The 14,853-nt window shown below is 34.3% G+C and overlaps 1 protein-coding gene across 1 annotated transcript in view; it reads right to left on the bottom strand.

The window, feature by feature from the left end:
- The window catches only part of nvy (CBFA2/RUNX1 partner transcriptional co-repressor nervy), a 56,086-nt gene that overhangs the window by 18,866 nt on the left and 22,367 nt on the right, over positions 1 to 14,853 (bottom strand). The window contains exon 2 of the mRNA XM_090116025.1: positions 5,229 to 5,304. Within this exon, the coding sequence (XP_089972151.1) occupies positions 5,229 to 5,304 (76 nt within the window). The remainder of the gene's footprint in view (positions 1 to 5,228; positions 5,305 to 14,853) is intronic.

Raw genomic sequence — 14,853 nt, 5'->3', positions numbered from 1 at the left:
GGGTTGCCGCTCCAGACTGAAGCACCCTCCATGCCTCTACATGACTTATAGCGGTCAGTATCTAGGTACATATATAATGTTAGAATAAGATGACCAACAAAATATATTACATATCTGAATATTATAAATCTATACTAATATTATAATGCTGAAAAGTTTGTTTGCTTGCTTCTACGCGCTGATTAGGAACTACTGGGCTCGATTTGAAAAATTATTTCAGTGTTAGATAGCTCTTTTATTAAAGAAGGCTATATATCATCACGTTAAGATCAGACAGAGGATAGCTATATATCGATCGAAGGTTCGTCATGGACATGCATCATTTAGGTAGTTGTTGAAATTGTGTGTGGTAAACCTAAATTTATATTAAATTTTATACTATAATATTCGACTGTTCTGATGTATTATTTTTCACTAGAAAAAAACTTAGTGACATATTATAAGCAACATATTTTTTTTAAAACAAACGTACCTTACGAATCGGTCTCCGCATGAACACTGATAAGACTCAGATCATGATCAACGATCGCATTACACCGGAGCCGATCACTACCCAGGGAGTCATTCTTGAAGTTGTTCCAGAATATGTATACCTAGGGCAAACGCTACAACTAGGTAAGAACAACTTTGAGAAAGAAATTAGCAGGAGAGTACAATTAGGGTGGGCAGCGTTTGGGAAACTGCGTGGGGTCTTATTATCGTCAATCCCACAATGCCTAAAGACAAAAGTCTTCAATCAGTGCGTCCTACCTGTCATGACATACAGAGCCGAGACGTGGACACTCACAGTGCGGCTAGTCCACCAACTTAAAGTCGCTCAGCGTGCTATGGAGAGAGCTATGCTCGGTATTTCTCTGCGGGATCAAATCCGAAACGAAGTCATTCGCCAGAGAACAAAGGTTACCGACATAGCTCAGCGAATTAGCAGGCTGATAACCGTTGGGGCAAACGCGTTGTAGAGTGGAGACCGCGACTCGGCAAACGTAGTGTAGGACGCCCTGTAGCAAGGTGGAGCGACGATATACGCAAGATTGCTGGTACAGAATGGCGACGAACAGCTGAAGACCGAGCCAAATGGCGTGCCTTAGGAGAGGCCTATGTCCAACAGTGGACGGAGAAAGGCTGAAGAGAGAGAGAGAGAGAGAGAGAGAGAGTACCTTACGAACTTATTTACGAACGTAAAAAGAAAAATAGTGTTTCAGTGATAGATAATAATTTATGATGTTAAATTATAGTTTCCAGGCATAATCGATGTAGAGGGTTTTGTTTATTTATCATTCACGACAACTAACGTTATTAATCATAATAAAGAATAGAACTGTGTACGTTTGTCACGTTATAATAAACAGTTCTATAGAATATTAATTAATTAACGGGTTATACCTGCGTGACTTTTCCATAAATCATCATGCCTTATTTTATATTATAAATATTTCCGAAAAAAAAAAGGAAATTTTCTGAAATATCTTTCATATTATAAGCGTTTTTTGACTTAGATCTAAAATAGCTGAACTATTTTTGCAATATTACGGAAAGCGACCATTTTTAATTTAATACCATGTTCATTTGAAGCAAAAATTACTACTTTATGATTTAAACGTAGTAGCTGTTTATTGATTTAACGCCGTCGGTATTTCTAGGAACCCAGAAATCATGCACAAACAAATTATAAAAGAAAAATCAAGAAAAGTGAGGAGCAATGATTGCGTAGGAGCGTTTCTGCCTCATGCTAGCGACAGGCGCACAAAAATGTACCGTAAATAAATTACTGCGGCCGTCAGCTACAGGTTATAATTTATAATGTTGCTTTGACCGCGTTATAAATCTTTTACAATGTTATTGCGTTTGACGCGGATAGCTTGTACTAATATTAATGTAGTTAAAACTTACGAACTTTACATACAAAGGACAGATGTAGATAAAGAGTACATTATGTTGCGTGTATTTTCAATTTACAGTCAAAGAAAATTGATATCAGCTGTAAAGGTTGCCTGAAAGTCAACGCTACGGAGCTGCAATTTCTTTTGCAATTTGTATTTTTAAGTATCTATACCAAATAAACGTACCTATTTGAATGTCTTGTCTTTCCTTTGTTACATTATTTTGTCTTCCTTCACGTCACATAGGAGTGATGTTATGGTATAATTTTTGTGTTACCTAAGTCAAGAACTAAACAGTAACATAAGCTACTTTTACCACATTGAAACATCTCATTCCTATAAAAATTTCAAAGACAACACAGACGAAGCTGCAGGAATGCTAATCTTATATATAAAATTCTCGTGTCACAATGTTAGTCTGCATACTCCTCCGAAACGGGTGGACCGATTCTCATGAAATTTTCTGTGCATATCGGGTAAGTCTGAGAATCGGCCAACATCTATTTTTCATATGTACCACGGGCGCAGCCGGGGCGGACCGCTAGTAATATATAAAAATGAAACCCGTTTTCCTTGGTCATGGCATCACGCGTGAACGGGTGGACCTATTTTGATAATTCTTTTTTTATAATATTCCTTGAAGTGCGAGGATGGTTCTTATGGAAAGAAAACATAAATATGTATCACGGGCGAAGCCGGGGCGGACCGCTAGTAGCTATATAAATATACCTTAAAACTTTTGATAAATCGCCGTCTACACAAACATTAAACACATACAATCATCTATGCACAATAATCGATGAGGGGTGTTTGTGGAGCAAACAGTGTGAATTATCCACCGTGGGAACGTACCGGCTGGACTGTACATGAGTCGTGTCGTGTCGTGTCGTCGTGTCGTAGTCGTGTTGGATAAAGGAATTCTTTCTTTGTGTATAGACGATTATTGCGTCTGGATGAGGTAAAGAAGGGAAAAAAATATGGAATGCTCAAAGTATGGTGAAACAGCAAAGAAAATTAGTTGAAATATCTATATCTACCATAAATATATCAAATTTTCTTCCACTATTACACTTCTTTTATGCTCATCTTATATATAAAATTCTCGTGTCACAATGTTAGTCTGCATACTCCTCCGAAACGGGTGGACCGATTCTCATGAAATTTTCTGTGCATATCGGGTAAGTCTGAGAATCGGCCAACATCTATTTTTCATATGTAGGTACCACGGGCGAAGCCGGGGCGGGCCGCTAGTTTTGTTATAAAATTATCTATGCTTTAAAATAATAATATGTATTAATTTCGATATAAATAAATTACAAGCCATCGATTTTTTTATTTACTGTTATGTGCGAAGGATCTAACTCGCGTCAATGCATTAATATTCCTAATTGACAGAATGTCAAAGAGCTGTTATAGTATTCATTCATTTGGAATGAATAATTGTGTGATAATGCTCACCTGTGTAATAACTACCTTTATGTATGATGTTTTATCGACTACACCTCTTGGAAATGTTTGTAGCCTAGGAAGAAGATCTAGCTTTACTTACTCAAATTTTTGAAGTGAAACTTCTATAGGCGCGATGAGAGTAAAATACCGTCACGTCACGATTTTGGTATTTTTTAATCTTGCCAAAGAAGTTTCACTTCTGACACATGTGCTCGATACATACGCTCTTTTTTGTGTAGTTTTAAATTTTTAATGTTTTTGTGGTTTTGTGCATTTCAGTGTTAACATACTTTTAATAAATAACGAAAGAAACTTTTACTAGCTTGATTAATATCGATAAAAAGTAATAATACAGTACAAATATGGTCATAATATGTTTGAAACAGAAAAACATGAAAACCAACGGGTCAAAGCTATAGTACATTATTAAATATTGATACAAGTACATCGAATTCACTGAAACTGCTCACAATTTCAGCGTTTACTTTCAACAAATACTCTTTATAAAATCGTTCATTTCCACAGATATACGGTGTCTAGAAGCGACTATAAAAGCAATTTTTGGTACATGTTTAGGCAAGTAGATGAACAGTTCTATACCTATGTGAAATTATTAATTGTTGTTTTCCACAGGGGATCGAACCTAAGCCTTCTTAGTAACACGCATGCAACTTGTACATACAATTATCTACATATAATTTAGTTACATTTTAATATGATATTCGTGAAAATTTTGAAAAATTTTTGAAGATAAGTAGCTGTCACCTTTTCACTGCATCACCATTTAACTAATTTGCGTGACATACATTTTATCTCTTTATAATCCCGTTGCTGTACCGATGACTATAGGCTCTACTTTTGATTCCGGTCAACCCATACGAATCGACTCCTAGTGTTTTATACAACTGAAATCTGTATTTTTTCAAATAAAGACTATTTTTTTAAGCTTAGTCTTTATTATTAGACCAGAATCGTAAAAGTTTTCAATAAGCTTAAAATCAAGATAATTCGATCTCCCTGTACCATATCTAGTAACCATACGTCTAAAAGCCGTCCGTGCCTCGCACCGACGTCGTTAGATTATGATCACCGGTTGCGCTGTTCCCACTGCCTACCCTGATACATTATTCCATTTAGGGTGCCTACATAGGTAGCTTTTATTACTAATGTTTATCTATTATGGTAGTTTTTTGGTTCGTTGCTATTGAATTATAGGTTTATGTCATTTGATGTAGAGCGTTGTGAAAAAATAATTTTCATGATATTTACATGTTTATAAAATGTATTCGGCATATAACTTATGTACATTCTATTCGTGGGTATGTTTGCTAATATTTATGTATAATGATAGTTTTTTGGTTTGGTTTAGTAATTAGTTTGTACCGTCGCGTTTGATACAGGTCTGCGCTTTTTATAACAATGAATTTTCAAATGTATGTTTAATTTTCGATTCGTGTTCGTCAAATTGACGCGAAAATTATTAAACCAAAATGGGTGAAGAATGTTGCACTTTGGATAAATATTAAATATTCAAGCTGCTTGCCAAAGGGTAAACCAGAACCCTGTTACTAAGACTTCACTGTCCGTCTGTCTGTCCGTCAGCAGGCTGTCTCATGCACACTGATATTTAGACGATTGAAATTCTCTTCATGTTGAAATAAAGCATCACTCACACTACCGATTTTAGTCCGGTTTCAGTAACTATAAACTCAAAAAATATTTAAGGAAAAAGGCTGGTTGCAATTCAAGCATTTCATCACACAACGTCGTTTAATAAAAAAATGTAGTCTATCAATTATTAAATGGCTGATTTAACGAGTTGGTTACGACATACCCATACAGACTTTTATTCTAGTAAAATCAATTTATGATCTAGTAAATTCATATATTTTTACGTACATTTTCTCCTTTCTGCAGTTGTAGTCGGTTGATTGTAATCCTTATCAGGAACTTCTTCCTTCACCTTCGCTTCCATCTGTAACAAAAATAAATTTATATTATCTACTTAATAATATAAAATAATTATATATTTTAATGTTTGTGTGTTAGAAGAAAACATTTTATTAAGGGCTGATTTTTCAATCCTGGGTTAAAACTTATTCATCGAATAACGTATTAAACTACCATTTCAAAAATGTATTGTAATCACAGACATCTATGTTTATGTCCTACTAGCTTTCCGCCCGCGGCTTCGCCCGCGTTTTCAAAGAAAAACCCGTTCTCGTAGGATTTCCGGGATAAAACCTATCCTATGTCCTTTCTCGGGTATCAAAATATCTCTATACCAAATTTCATGCAAATTGGTTCAGTAGTTAAGGCGTGATTGAGTAACAGACAGACAGACAGAGTTACTTTCGCATTTATAATATTAGTATGGATGAATGTAATTGTCCGTATTTGACAGTTTACAGTTGACATTTTAATATGTTCGTTTAATACTTTATTGGACGGATAAGTTCTGTGGTTTTAACCAAGGATTGAAAAATCGGGCCTAAATAGAAAAGTTATATGGTAGGTAGATTTAAGTAAATAACGATCATTTAAATAAAATAAAAATACGTTGACAACGAAACAACACCCATTTTACATTGAAAATGTTATTAATCGTCATAAATTGTCGACTATACAGGGCTCTACAAAATAAAATACAATGAAACGTAGATATTTTCTTTTACGTTTCAACGACGTTTTTTAATAAATTTGAATTCAATGACGATCCTATGACGTAGGCTACGTAACGTTGCGAAAGCAAACAGCAATATCTAACTGTAAGGTTTTTAAGGGCTCGTAAATTGTGTTATTAATAAAAACCATAGCCATTGATAGATCTTAAGGCAGCTGTGTTTACGAAATCTATAAATACTCTAGCAATACAAGACACGCGCGCACCTGCGCTCAGCATCTGGTGAGAGTAATAGTCTTATGGAATAATCTATACTAATATTATAAAGCTGAAGAGTTTGTTTGTTTGTTTGTACGCGCTAATCTCAGGAACTACTGGTCCGATTTGAAAAATTATATCGGCGTTAGATAGCCCATTCATCGAGGAAGTGTATAGGCTATATATCATCACGCTAAGACCAACAGGAGCGGAGCCACGCGGGTGAAACCGCAGAGCGCAGCTAGTGGAGAATATGCAAGTTTTGGATAGAAGTTTATATTAATAATTAATTCACTACAATAGCACACAATAGGCTCTATTAGACTACAAGCCCGCATAGGACAAAAATATGGGTCAAATGAACCACCAGGGGACATATCTAGAACGATAGCAGAGCAAAAAATAATAAGATTCATCACTATGCCGTCACTTGTAAGCTGTCCAACTGAGTGCAGATGAGAATTGAAAAGTACAGGTAGACTCGGTAAATTTTGGTCATATATTTTTGTACGGCATTCTTAACCATCGATAGATCCATTAAAAATAATAAGAAACCGCTCAGTGCCGTACAAAAATGGTGGTCCACCAAGTCGGAATTTTTATTTAATTTCCGAGAGTTACCGGGGGTAAATTTGGTCATTTGACCATGTACGGCATCTGTGTCATACTATTGCTATACTGCTTTTAATCCATTATTCCGCAACGCCGTACAAAAATCATGGGGACAAGGGGAAAAAATCGAGAGTTGTAATCCCCTCTCTTTCCCCACTCCAGGGGGTCATTTGACACAACACGAAATAAATTTATTTTTAAAGTATTTTATGCATAGATAATATTTTTTCATGTGCCGTACATTTTCGTTGGTTCAAAGGGGAAAAATCTGAAAAAGAAAAAATCCATATAACGAAATGTTTGCTTTATATTTTTATAATAAAATATAAATATACATTAATATTAAGAAGCTCGAGGTGGTTAATTATCACCTTGGAAAGTCGGAGTCAGGTGGAATGGACTCCGTTAAATTGATGAACTAATAAAAAAGCTATGAACGAAAAGATGTGAATTATATGCAATCAGTCCATGAATACAGGTAAAGTCACAAGCAAATGCTAGTAATATATACATATTCAAAATGTACATGTAAAGCGCTTTCAAATGATACCAAACACTGCATATTTATCTTAACTTTATTTTTTTACTCTGTATGTTTTGTCCGCTAGAGGGCGCCACATTAGATTTTGTGAAACCCCATATAGCCTTTAGCTAGCTGGTCGCTGGTTATCCAGTGAACAATTCAGACGCTTCTAATGATATGTCATTTGTCGAATTCTGATAAGTAGTTTAGAAGTTACGAGGGAATAGATGAACATACATACATGACCTGTAAACAACCATAACCCTCCTTTTGCTTTGCCGTAGTTGGGTAAAAATATGTTAATGCCGTACTGTATCAAATGGCCATAAAGCACCCTTAAAATTGTAGCTTTCGTCGCTTTCATCAGCCTAAAAGATGTGGTCTGCACAAAAATGTACGGCATCGTTTTTTCCTAATTTATCTATGTTAATACTATTTAAAACAACGGATAAAGTGTAGAAAACTATTATATTTCATTAATCTACGAAGTTTAAACTTTAACAAAATTTCTGGTTTTGCATTTGTCTATAACTTTTTTTAGAACGGTTTCCTTTGAACGGCAATACTATACAACAATTGAATTTTACAATATCATGTTAAAAAAAAAGTTCCCGTACAGGGTCAAATGACCTTACAGCTCTTTATATCAAGAATTCGATGAAATTAAGATGATTATTGGTATACATTTAAAAGAACAATTATTTTTTGACGGCATTGCTTTTAATAGTACTTTTGAGTGCTAGATAATGTTTTGGAACCGAAGCCGTACTTAGTCAAATGACCACCTGGAGTGGGGAAAGAGAGGGGATTACAACTCTCGATTTTTTCCCCTTGTCCCCATGATTTTTGTACGGCGTTGCGGAATAATGGATTAAAAGCAGTATAGCAATAGTATGACACAGATGCCGTACATGGTCAAATGACCAAATTTACCCCCGGTAACTCTCGGAAATTAAATAAAAATTCCGACTTGGTGGACCACCATTTTTGTACGGCACTGAGCGGTTTCTTATTATTTTTAATGGATCTATCGATGGTTAAGAATGCCGTACAAAAATATATGACCAAAATTTACCGAGTCTACCTGTACTTTTCAATTCTCATCTGCACTCAGTTGGACAGCTTACAAGTGACGGCATAGTGATGAATCTTATTATTTTTTGCTCTGCTATCGTTCTAGATATGTCCCCTGGTGGTTCATTTGACCCATATTTTTGTCCTATGCGGGCTTGTAGTCTATATAGTTAAAGTCTGTAGACTTTAACTTTTTTCAATATGTATATCTACGCATGTTCTTAACATCACCACTGCTCGAACGGTGAAGGAAAACATCGTGAGGAAACCGACATGTCAAAGAATTAAAAATTCGAATACAAAAGACAACCGCCAACCCGCATTTGGGCAGCGTGGTGGATGATGGCTTGTATCCTCATAGGAGGCCGTGTCCCAGCAGTGGGAACGAATATGGGCTGATGATGATGAATTAGTTTCAGCTCAAACACCGCTAGTGACATCGCATTATTGACTCTACAAGGCATGTTTAACTCAAACTCAACTGAATGATAATCCTACTACATAATAATATTATAAATGCGAAAGTTTGTATGGATGTTTGTTACTCTTTCAAGTAAAAACTACTGAACCGATTACAATGAAATTTAGCACACATATAGAGGGTAACTTGGATTAACACATAGGATAGTTTTTATCCCGGAAATCCCACGAGAACGGGAACTATGCGGGCTTTCCTTTGCAAACGCGGGCGAAGCCGCGGGCGGAAATCTAGTATTATCTATTTATTTGGATGAAGATGTTCTAAACTTATACTAATTATAATATTTTATTTATTTTGTACGTGAATTAAAAATTAATAATTCACATAATATGTGTTGTTACATAGCTAGCTTTTTTTAGCAATAGAATCTGGTAGCTATACAATAGAATGCAAATGCGGTAGCAAACAAACAAACAAAATGTTAAATCTTTTTAAATAGATATTAGAATAGAAGTAGGTAACAGCTTGCTGCAGCACTTCTGTATGTATGTTTATTACTGCGCTAAACCTCTAAAACAAACATATTAAACCTGAAGGATAGATGCACTAACTCGTAAAGATCGCGTCTGCAATATAGGCCATATAGAATGGTCTAATTTTGACTAACACGTTTTTCTTATGTTTAGAATTAAGTCATGATATTTATTTATGTTCGTTATACATAAGTACATAGTCATCTAGAAAATAATATAATTTTCTATAAACAAACTGCAAAGGAAATAAAAATGTAAAATATTTGAATTGGATAATGAATTGATGTTGAGAGTTGTAGATGTTTTAGACACTGTAGATTTTGCAATAAATAATTTTAGCTTATTTCACATACTATACAGGGTGCATGTAATCGTTAAGTGTGCACAAGCGATTATTCCGTTACTATTGCAGATATCAAAAAACTTTAAACTGATATCGAAAGTACTTAACCTAATGATTAAAATGGCCATTACAAATTTTTAAAAATAAAACGATAAATATCCAAAAATGTTACATTAAACGCTCCCATACATTTTGTATCATAGCAGATTTTCGAAGTGACGTCCTCATTGTTCAATACAATGAGGAGCTCTATTTACAGTTTCTAAATGAACTTTCCTTCAAATTTGCGAAGTAATTCAAGCACAAAACCAAAAAAAGTAAGAAAAAGCTATAATCTTTCATATTACTTAAATGTACATGGGATATTCGTATCTAATACTAAATGTATGGGAGGGTTTCATGTTAATTTTTTAGATATCTCTCGTTTTATTTTTAAAAATGTATTATGGCCATTTTACTCATTAGGTTAAGTACTTTCGATATCAGTAAAAGATTTTTGATATCTGTAATAGTTACGGAATAATCGCCTGTGCACACTTAACGATTACATCCTGTAGACATTACAGGCAAAAATCATAAATGTTTAACTTAGACGACGACGATACGACCAGAATTAAAAAAAAATATTCATACAGTCAGTAGATATAGTTAATTTTATCGTACAACTAATTAATACTCAAAATTTGGTTATACCCTACTTATAACTATTTGTCCAAGGTCATACTGTATAAAAAGCTACATAACCCTAATGGATATCGAAAGACGCAGCCAGCTGGGTTCTGTCGACGAGATGTGAGCCACATGCCCTGGTACTGACGCAGGACTTAGGGTTCCGTGGTGCCAAAGAATACATGAAATTAAAACATATATTAATTTGACCGCGTATCGCGTACTCTTATTAAAAAATGTTTTTTAAGGAAATTTATGTAAATGTAAAAATCAAGTGGTAATAGTACAAAGTATAAATTATAAATTAACCTTCTAATTGATCGCTAGAACATCGCTTTATTTTTCGATAGGTAACTAAAAAAAGTATATACTTTTTTATTTACTCCTCCTATAGGTACTTATGAATTGCTAGCTATCTGCCCGCGGCTTCGCTAACACTGCATTTTCCTGTACCATGAGCACATAATATATTATTATATCACTCCCAACGATTAGTTTTCTCTAAGTAACAAAAGTACTAAGTAAGTCTGTTCGCAAAGTTCACACTATCTTTTGTCCAAATTGCATTAGAATCGGTTCAATGGTTCAGGCGTGAAAGCGTGAAAGCGTTACAGATAGACAGACTAGATAGAGTTATAATATTAATATAGGTCATATATTTATGTATTTATGCAATGGATATTGAAGTTTTTTATCTTATTTGTGAATTTTATAAAGTAAATGTCACATATTGATATCTTCTCTTACTATACGCATGAAAAAGCCCAGTAAAAAAGTTCACGGCAGAAAATCAACAATTTTGTAAACGTCAATCGTTAACTTTGTTTCATTGTACAGGGTTTTTTCCAGATTTTTATATGTACTAGTTTAATTTTTAGTTTACCCAAACCTTCGCCAGCATTGTCAAAGGAAATGGGAATGAAATTTTACCCCGTTAAAATGTAGCCTATATCTCTCTGTAGCCTCCTAACTCTCTCCATTCACAAAAATCATAATGCTTACAAAATCTCTCTGTTGCGTGAAAGAAAAATAATCAAATTGCTTTTATAATCTATACTATAATATTATAAAGCTGAAGAGTTTGTTTGTTTGTTTGTTTGAACGCACTAATCTCAGGAACTACTGGTCCGATTTGAAAATTATTTCAGTGTTAGATAGCCCATTTATCGAGGTAGTATCATCACGCTATGACCAATTGTAGCGGAGCAATGCGGGTAAAACCGCGGGGCACAGCTAGTTACGAATACAAACGTTACGAACGTAAATAATATGTCTCTTTAACATAATATATTCGAAACTAGTAATTTAATCATTGTGAATATGTGAAATATACCAGATACAATTATTATATACTAAGTGAAAAGGTCGTCTAATATATTGTAAGTCTTCATATCATAGTTGTAAGGTTCTGTTCATAGGTATTATATTAATAAGTAAAAAAAAATAACATACCTATTCCAATCAGAAATCCTCAAACACCGTACTTATAACATCACATTTTTAACCGAATAACAGTTTAATATACGCTTGAAAACAGCTGAAACATCAATTGCCACATAGCTAATATATTACATAATTTATATAGGACCTGATTTCCCACCCCCAGGGGAGGGGGAGGGGCGGAATTTCGTCGTTAGCACAGGTGTTGGCGCCAGGTGGCGGGAACAGTTTTTACTTTTCGCGTAATTGAACTATTTGCAAGTTTCATATTGATTCTGGAAAAGCGCGCGAAATGCTGGCAGCTTGATGGATTTTTTTTATTTTTTTTTTATTAAAAATCTTGTGATGTATGGTTTATGGTTTGGGTTCGTTCTGAAACATGTTGAAGCATTCTAATCTTTTGAGATTAAATGAAAACTGTCAATTTTCGATGTTTTAATTTGTTTAAATATTTAACTTGAAATAATAATCCCACCAAAAACATTTTCATGTAAAATGTTGCCAAGACGAGCCCATATGACTCGCACTGTCAAAAAGTTATCAGATCTCATGTAGAGCCAAGCTTCTAACACTACACGCCCTAACTCTACAAGGCCTAACTTCACAAACTCTACACCTTAGTCAAAATATGTGGCTTGGCCATTTCGCTACATTCACATCGGCGTAAGGTGAAAAATTAATTCACTGTTCATTACTTTTGTGTTATACAATAGTTCTTGTAGTAACGAACGGCCAAGCCACATATTTTGACTAAGGTGTAGAGTTTGTGAAGTTAGGCCTTGTAGAGTTAGGGCGTGTAGTGTTAGAAGCTTGGCTCTACATGAGATCTGATAACTTTTTGACAGTGCGAGTCATATGGGCTCGTCTTGGCAACATTTTACATGAAAATGTTTTTGGTGGGATTTCATTTCTTTTTGTAGGTTGTTTGTAACAAAATTTTTTTTTTAACAAGGAGTACCTATACATGTATATATATATATATATATATATATATATATATATATATATATATATATCTAGGGGAACCAAGTTTTAGATTATTAGATTAGACCTCTAGCGTCCTCAAAATTTAATTTAAAATTACAGGTCTCATACAAACTCCCATCCCCTAGTTTAAGGGGTTGGGGGATGAAAGTTACAAGTTTTATAATTTTTTTGTTGTTTGTGTGCTAATACTAGCTTACATACAAAATTTCAGCTTTCTAGGACATTAGGAAATACATTAAGAATTTTGATGATCATCAGTGAGTCAGTGACGAAATTAGCGTTTTTTAGATATAAATAAAATCTGAAGTATAAAAGCTAATGTAATTAAAACTTAATATGTTCAATAAGTCCGCTATTGACAATATATCCCGAAAATTTTGTTGATCTAGCATAATCCAAACCCAAGTTATGAGGGTTCAAAAAAACGTCGAAGCGCTTCGAGAAAAGGTAGGTAGTGCCCGTGCGTCTCGCTTGGCTCGTCTTGGCGGGGCCACTACCGTGCCCCCAGATATTCCAACATTTAAACTAACGCTTATAGGTAGTAGCATCTAGGTAATTCATGTCGCAAAAAATAGGTGTGTGTTTTCAAACAAAAGGAAAATGTTTTACTGACTGTTTTTCATATCTATTTCGAATACGAATGATACAATACAAATCATACAAATACAATATAAGAAACTTTTTTTGTATAAATATAAACAGTTATCTCGTTGTTACGAATTCATCTCTATGAGTCCCAGTTCTTTTATGACACCATTGTCAAATTTTCAAAACATAAACTTCTATAAATAGCTCGGAAAATCCAAACAAATGCTCATTAAAAGCTGGTAGCAGGTCGGTATAAATAGCTGGACCATATGGCTCACACGTGGTCCCACGTCATTGTATGCATGCCAATGATGGTATCACATAACATTCTGCTGAAAAGACATTAATAGGAAGAAGAAAGATGTAGCTATATAGTAAAGGTAGTTCGACTCTATCCCTATAAAAAATTATCCCTATTTCCCTTGGTCACGGCATCACGCGTGAACGACTGGACCGTTTTCGATAATTCTCTTTTTGTTGTGTTCGTTATTGTCACGAGAAGGATCGAAAAGAAAAACTTTATAAATTTGCGTCAGACATAAAAAAAAAAGAAATATAACGTATTCCGACTACGCCTGTATTTCAACGTCAGGAATCGTGTACAAACAAAATCCTTTTTGTAGTATAGATTTAAAATCTACTTAAATAAAAATAGAAAGCGTTTATTAGGAGTTGGATTTTACACGATACACGAAAAACTAGTAGACCTTTAGAAATCTAGGCTTTATGGGAGGAAGAGTTTTAGTGGAATTTGGGTCATAAATCCGACAAAAATACTTCAGGAACCGCTATAGTAACAAAAATTATTAAATCAAGCAAATTGCACAGTTTCTTTCGATTTTTCGATCTTTCTTGACTTCGTTTTAAGAAATCCTATTTATTTAAACTCAAGAGTCAGTAGATCCCACTCATATTAAATTCTATTTTACAGACCATATTAATTTGAAACTCAAACTCAATACAATCAAAAATACTACAGAATCTTTTAGAAGTTCTTTGAATTATTTCAATATATCTAGATGTACGATTAACCTTTAAAAATTCGACTACAAGACAAATGTAATGTAATAATGTAATCAAAAAAGGTCTGTTACTATTCAATTTAGGTCCTTATAAAACGTGATTGTTCTAGTTACCAACAACCTTTCAATTTTTATACATTCTCGCATTTTATTATCACCTGTAGGTATATAAAACTGTTATACTATTGCAAGAAAACTTAGTTACGTACATAGTTATACTAGCTGTGCTCCGCGGTTTTACCCGCAGTACTTCGCTCCTGTTGGTCTTAGCGAGATGATAAATTGTTATTTAATAATAAAGCCTTCTCGATAAATTCTATCTAGAACTGAAAGAATTTTTCAAATCGGTCCAGTAGTTCCCGAGATTAGCGCGTTCAAACAAACAAACACTTCAGCTTTGTAATATTAGTATAAAGTAGGGATGTAACGAT

This window comes from Colias eurytheme, chromosome 25, assembly GCF_061535395.1.
Source record: "Colias eurytheme isolate Ceu_HAF_F1 chromosome 25, ilColEury1 Martin Lab GWU primary, whole genome shotgun sequence".
NCBI classification, from domain to species: domain Eukaryota; kingdom Metazoa; phylum Arthropoda; class Insecta; order Lepidoptera; family Pieridae; genus Colias; species Colias eurytheme.
This window is presented reverse-complemented; position numbering and strand designations above follow the sequence as displayed.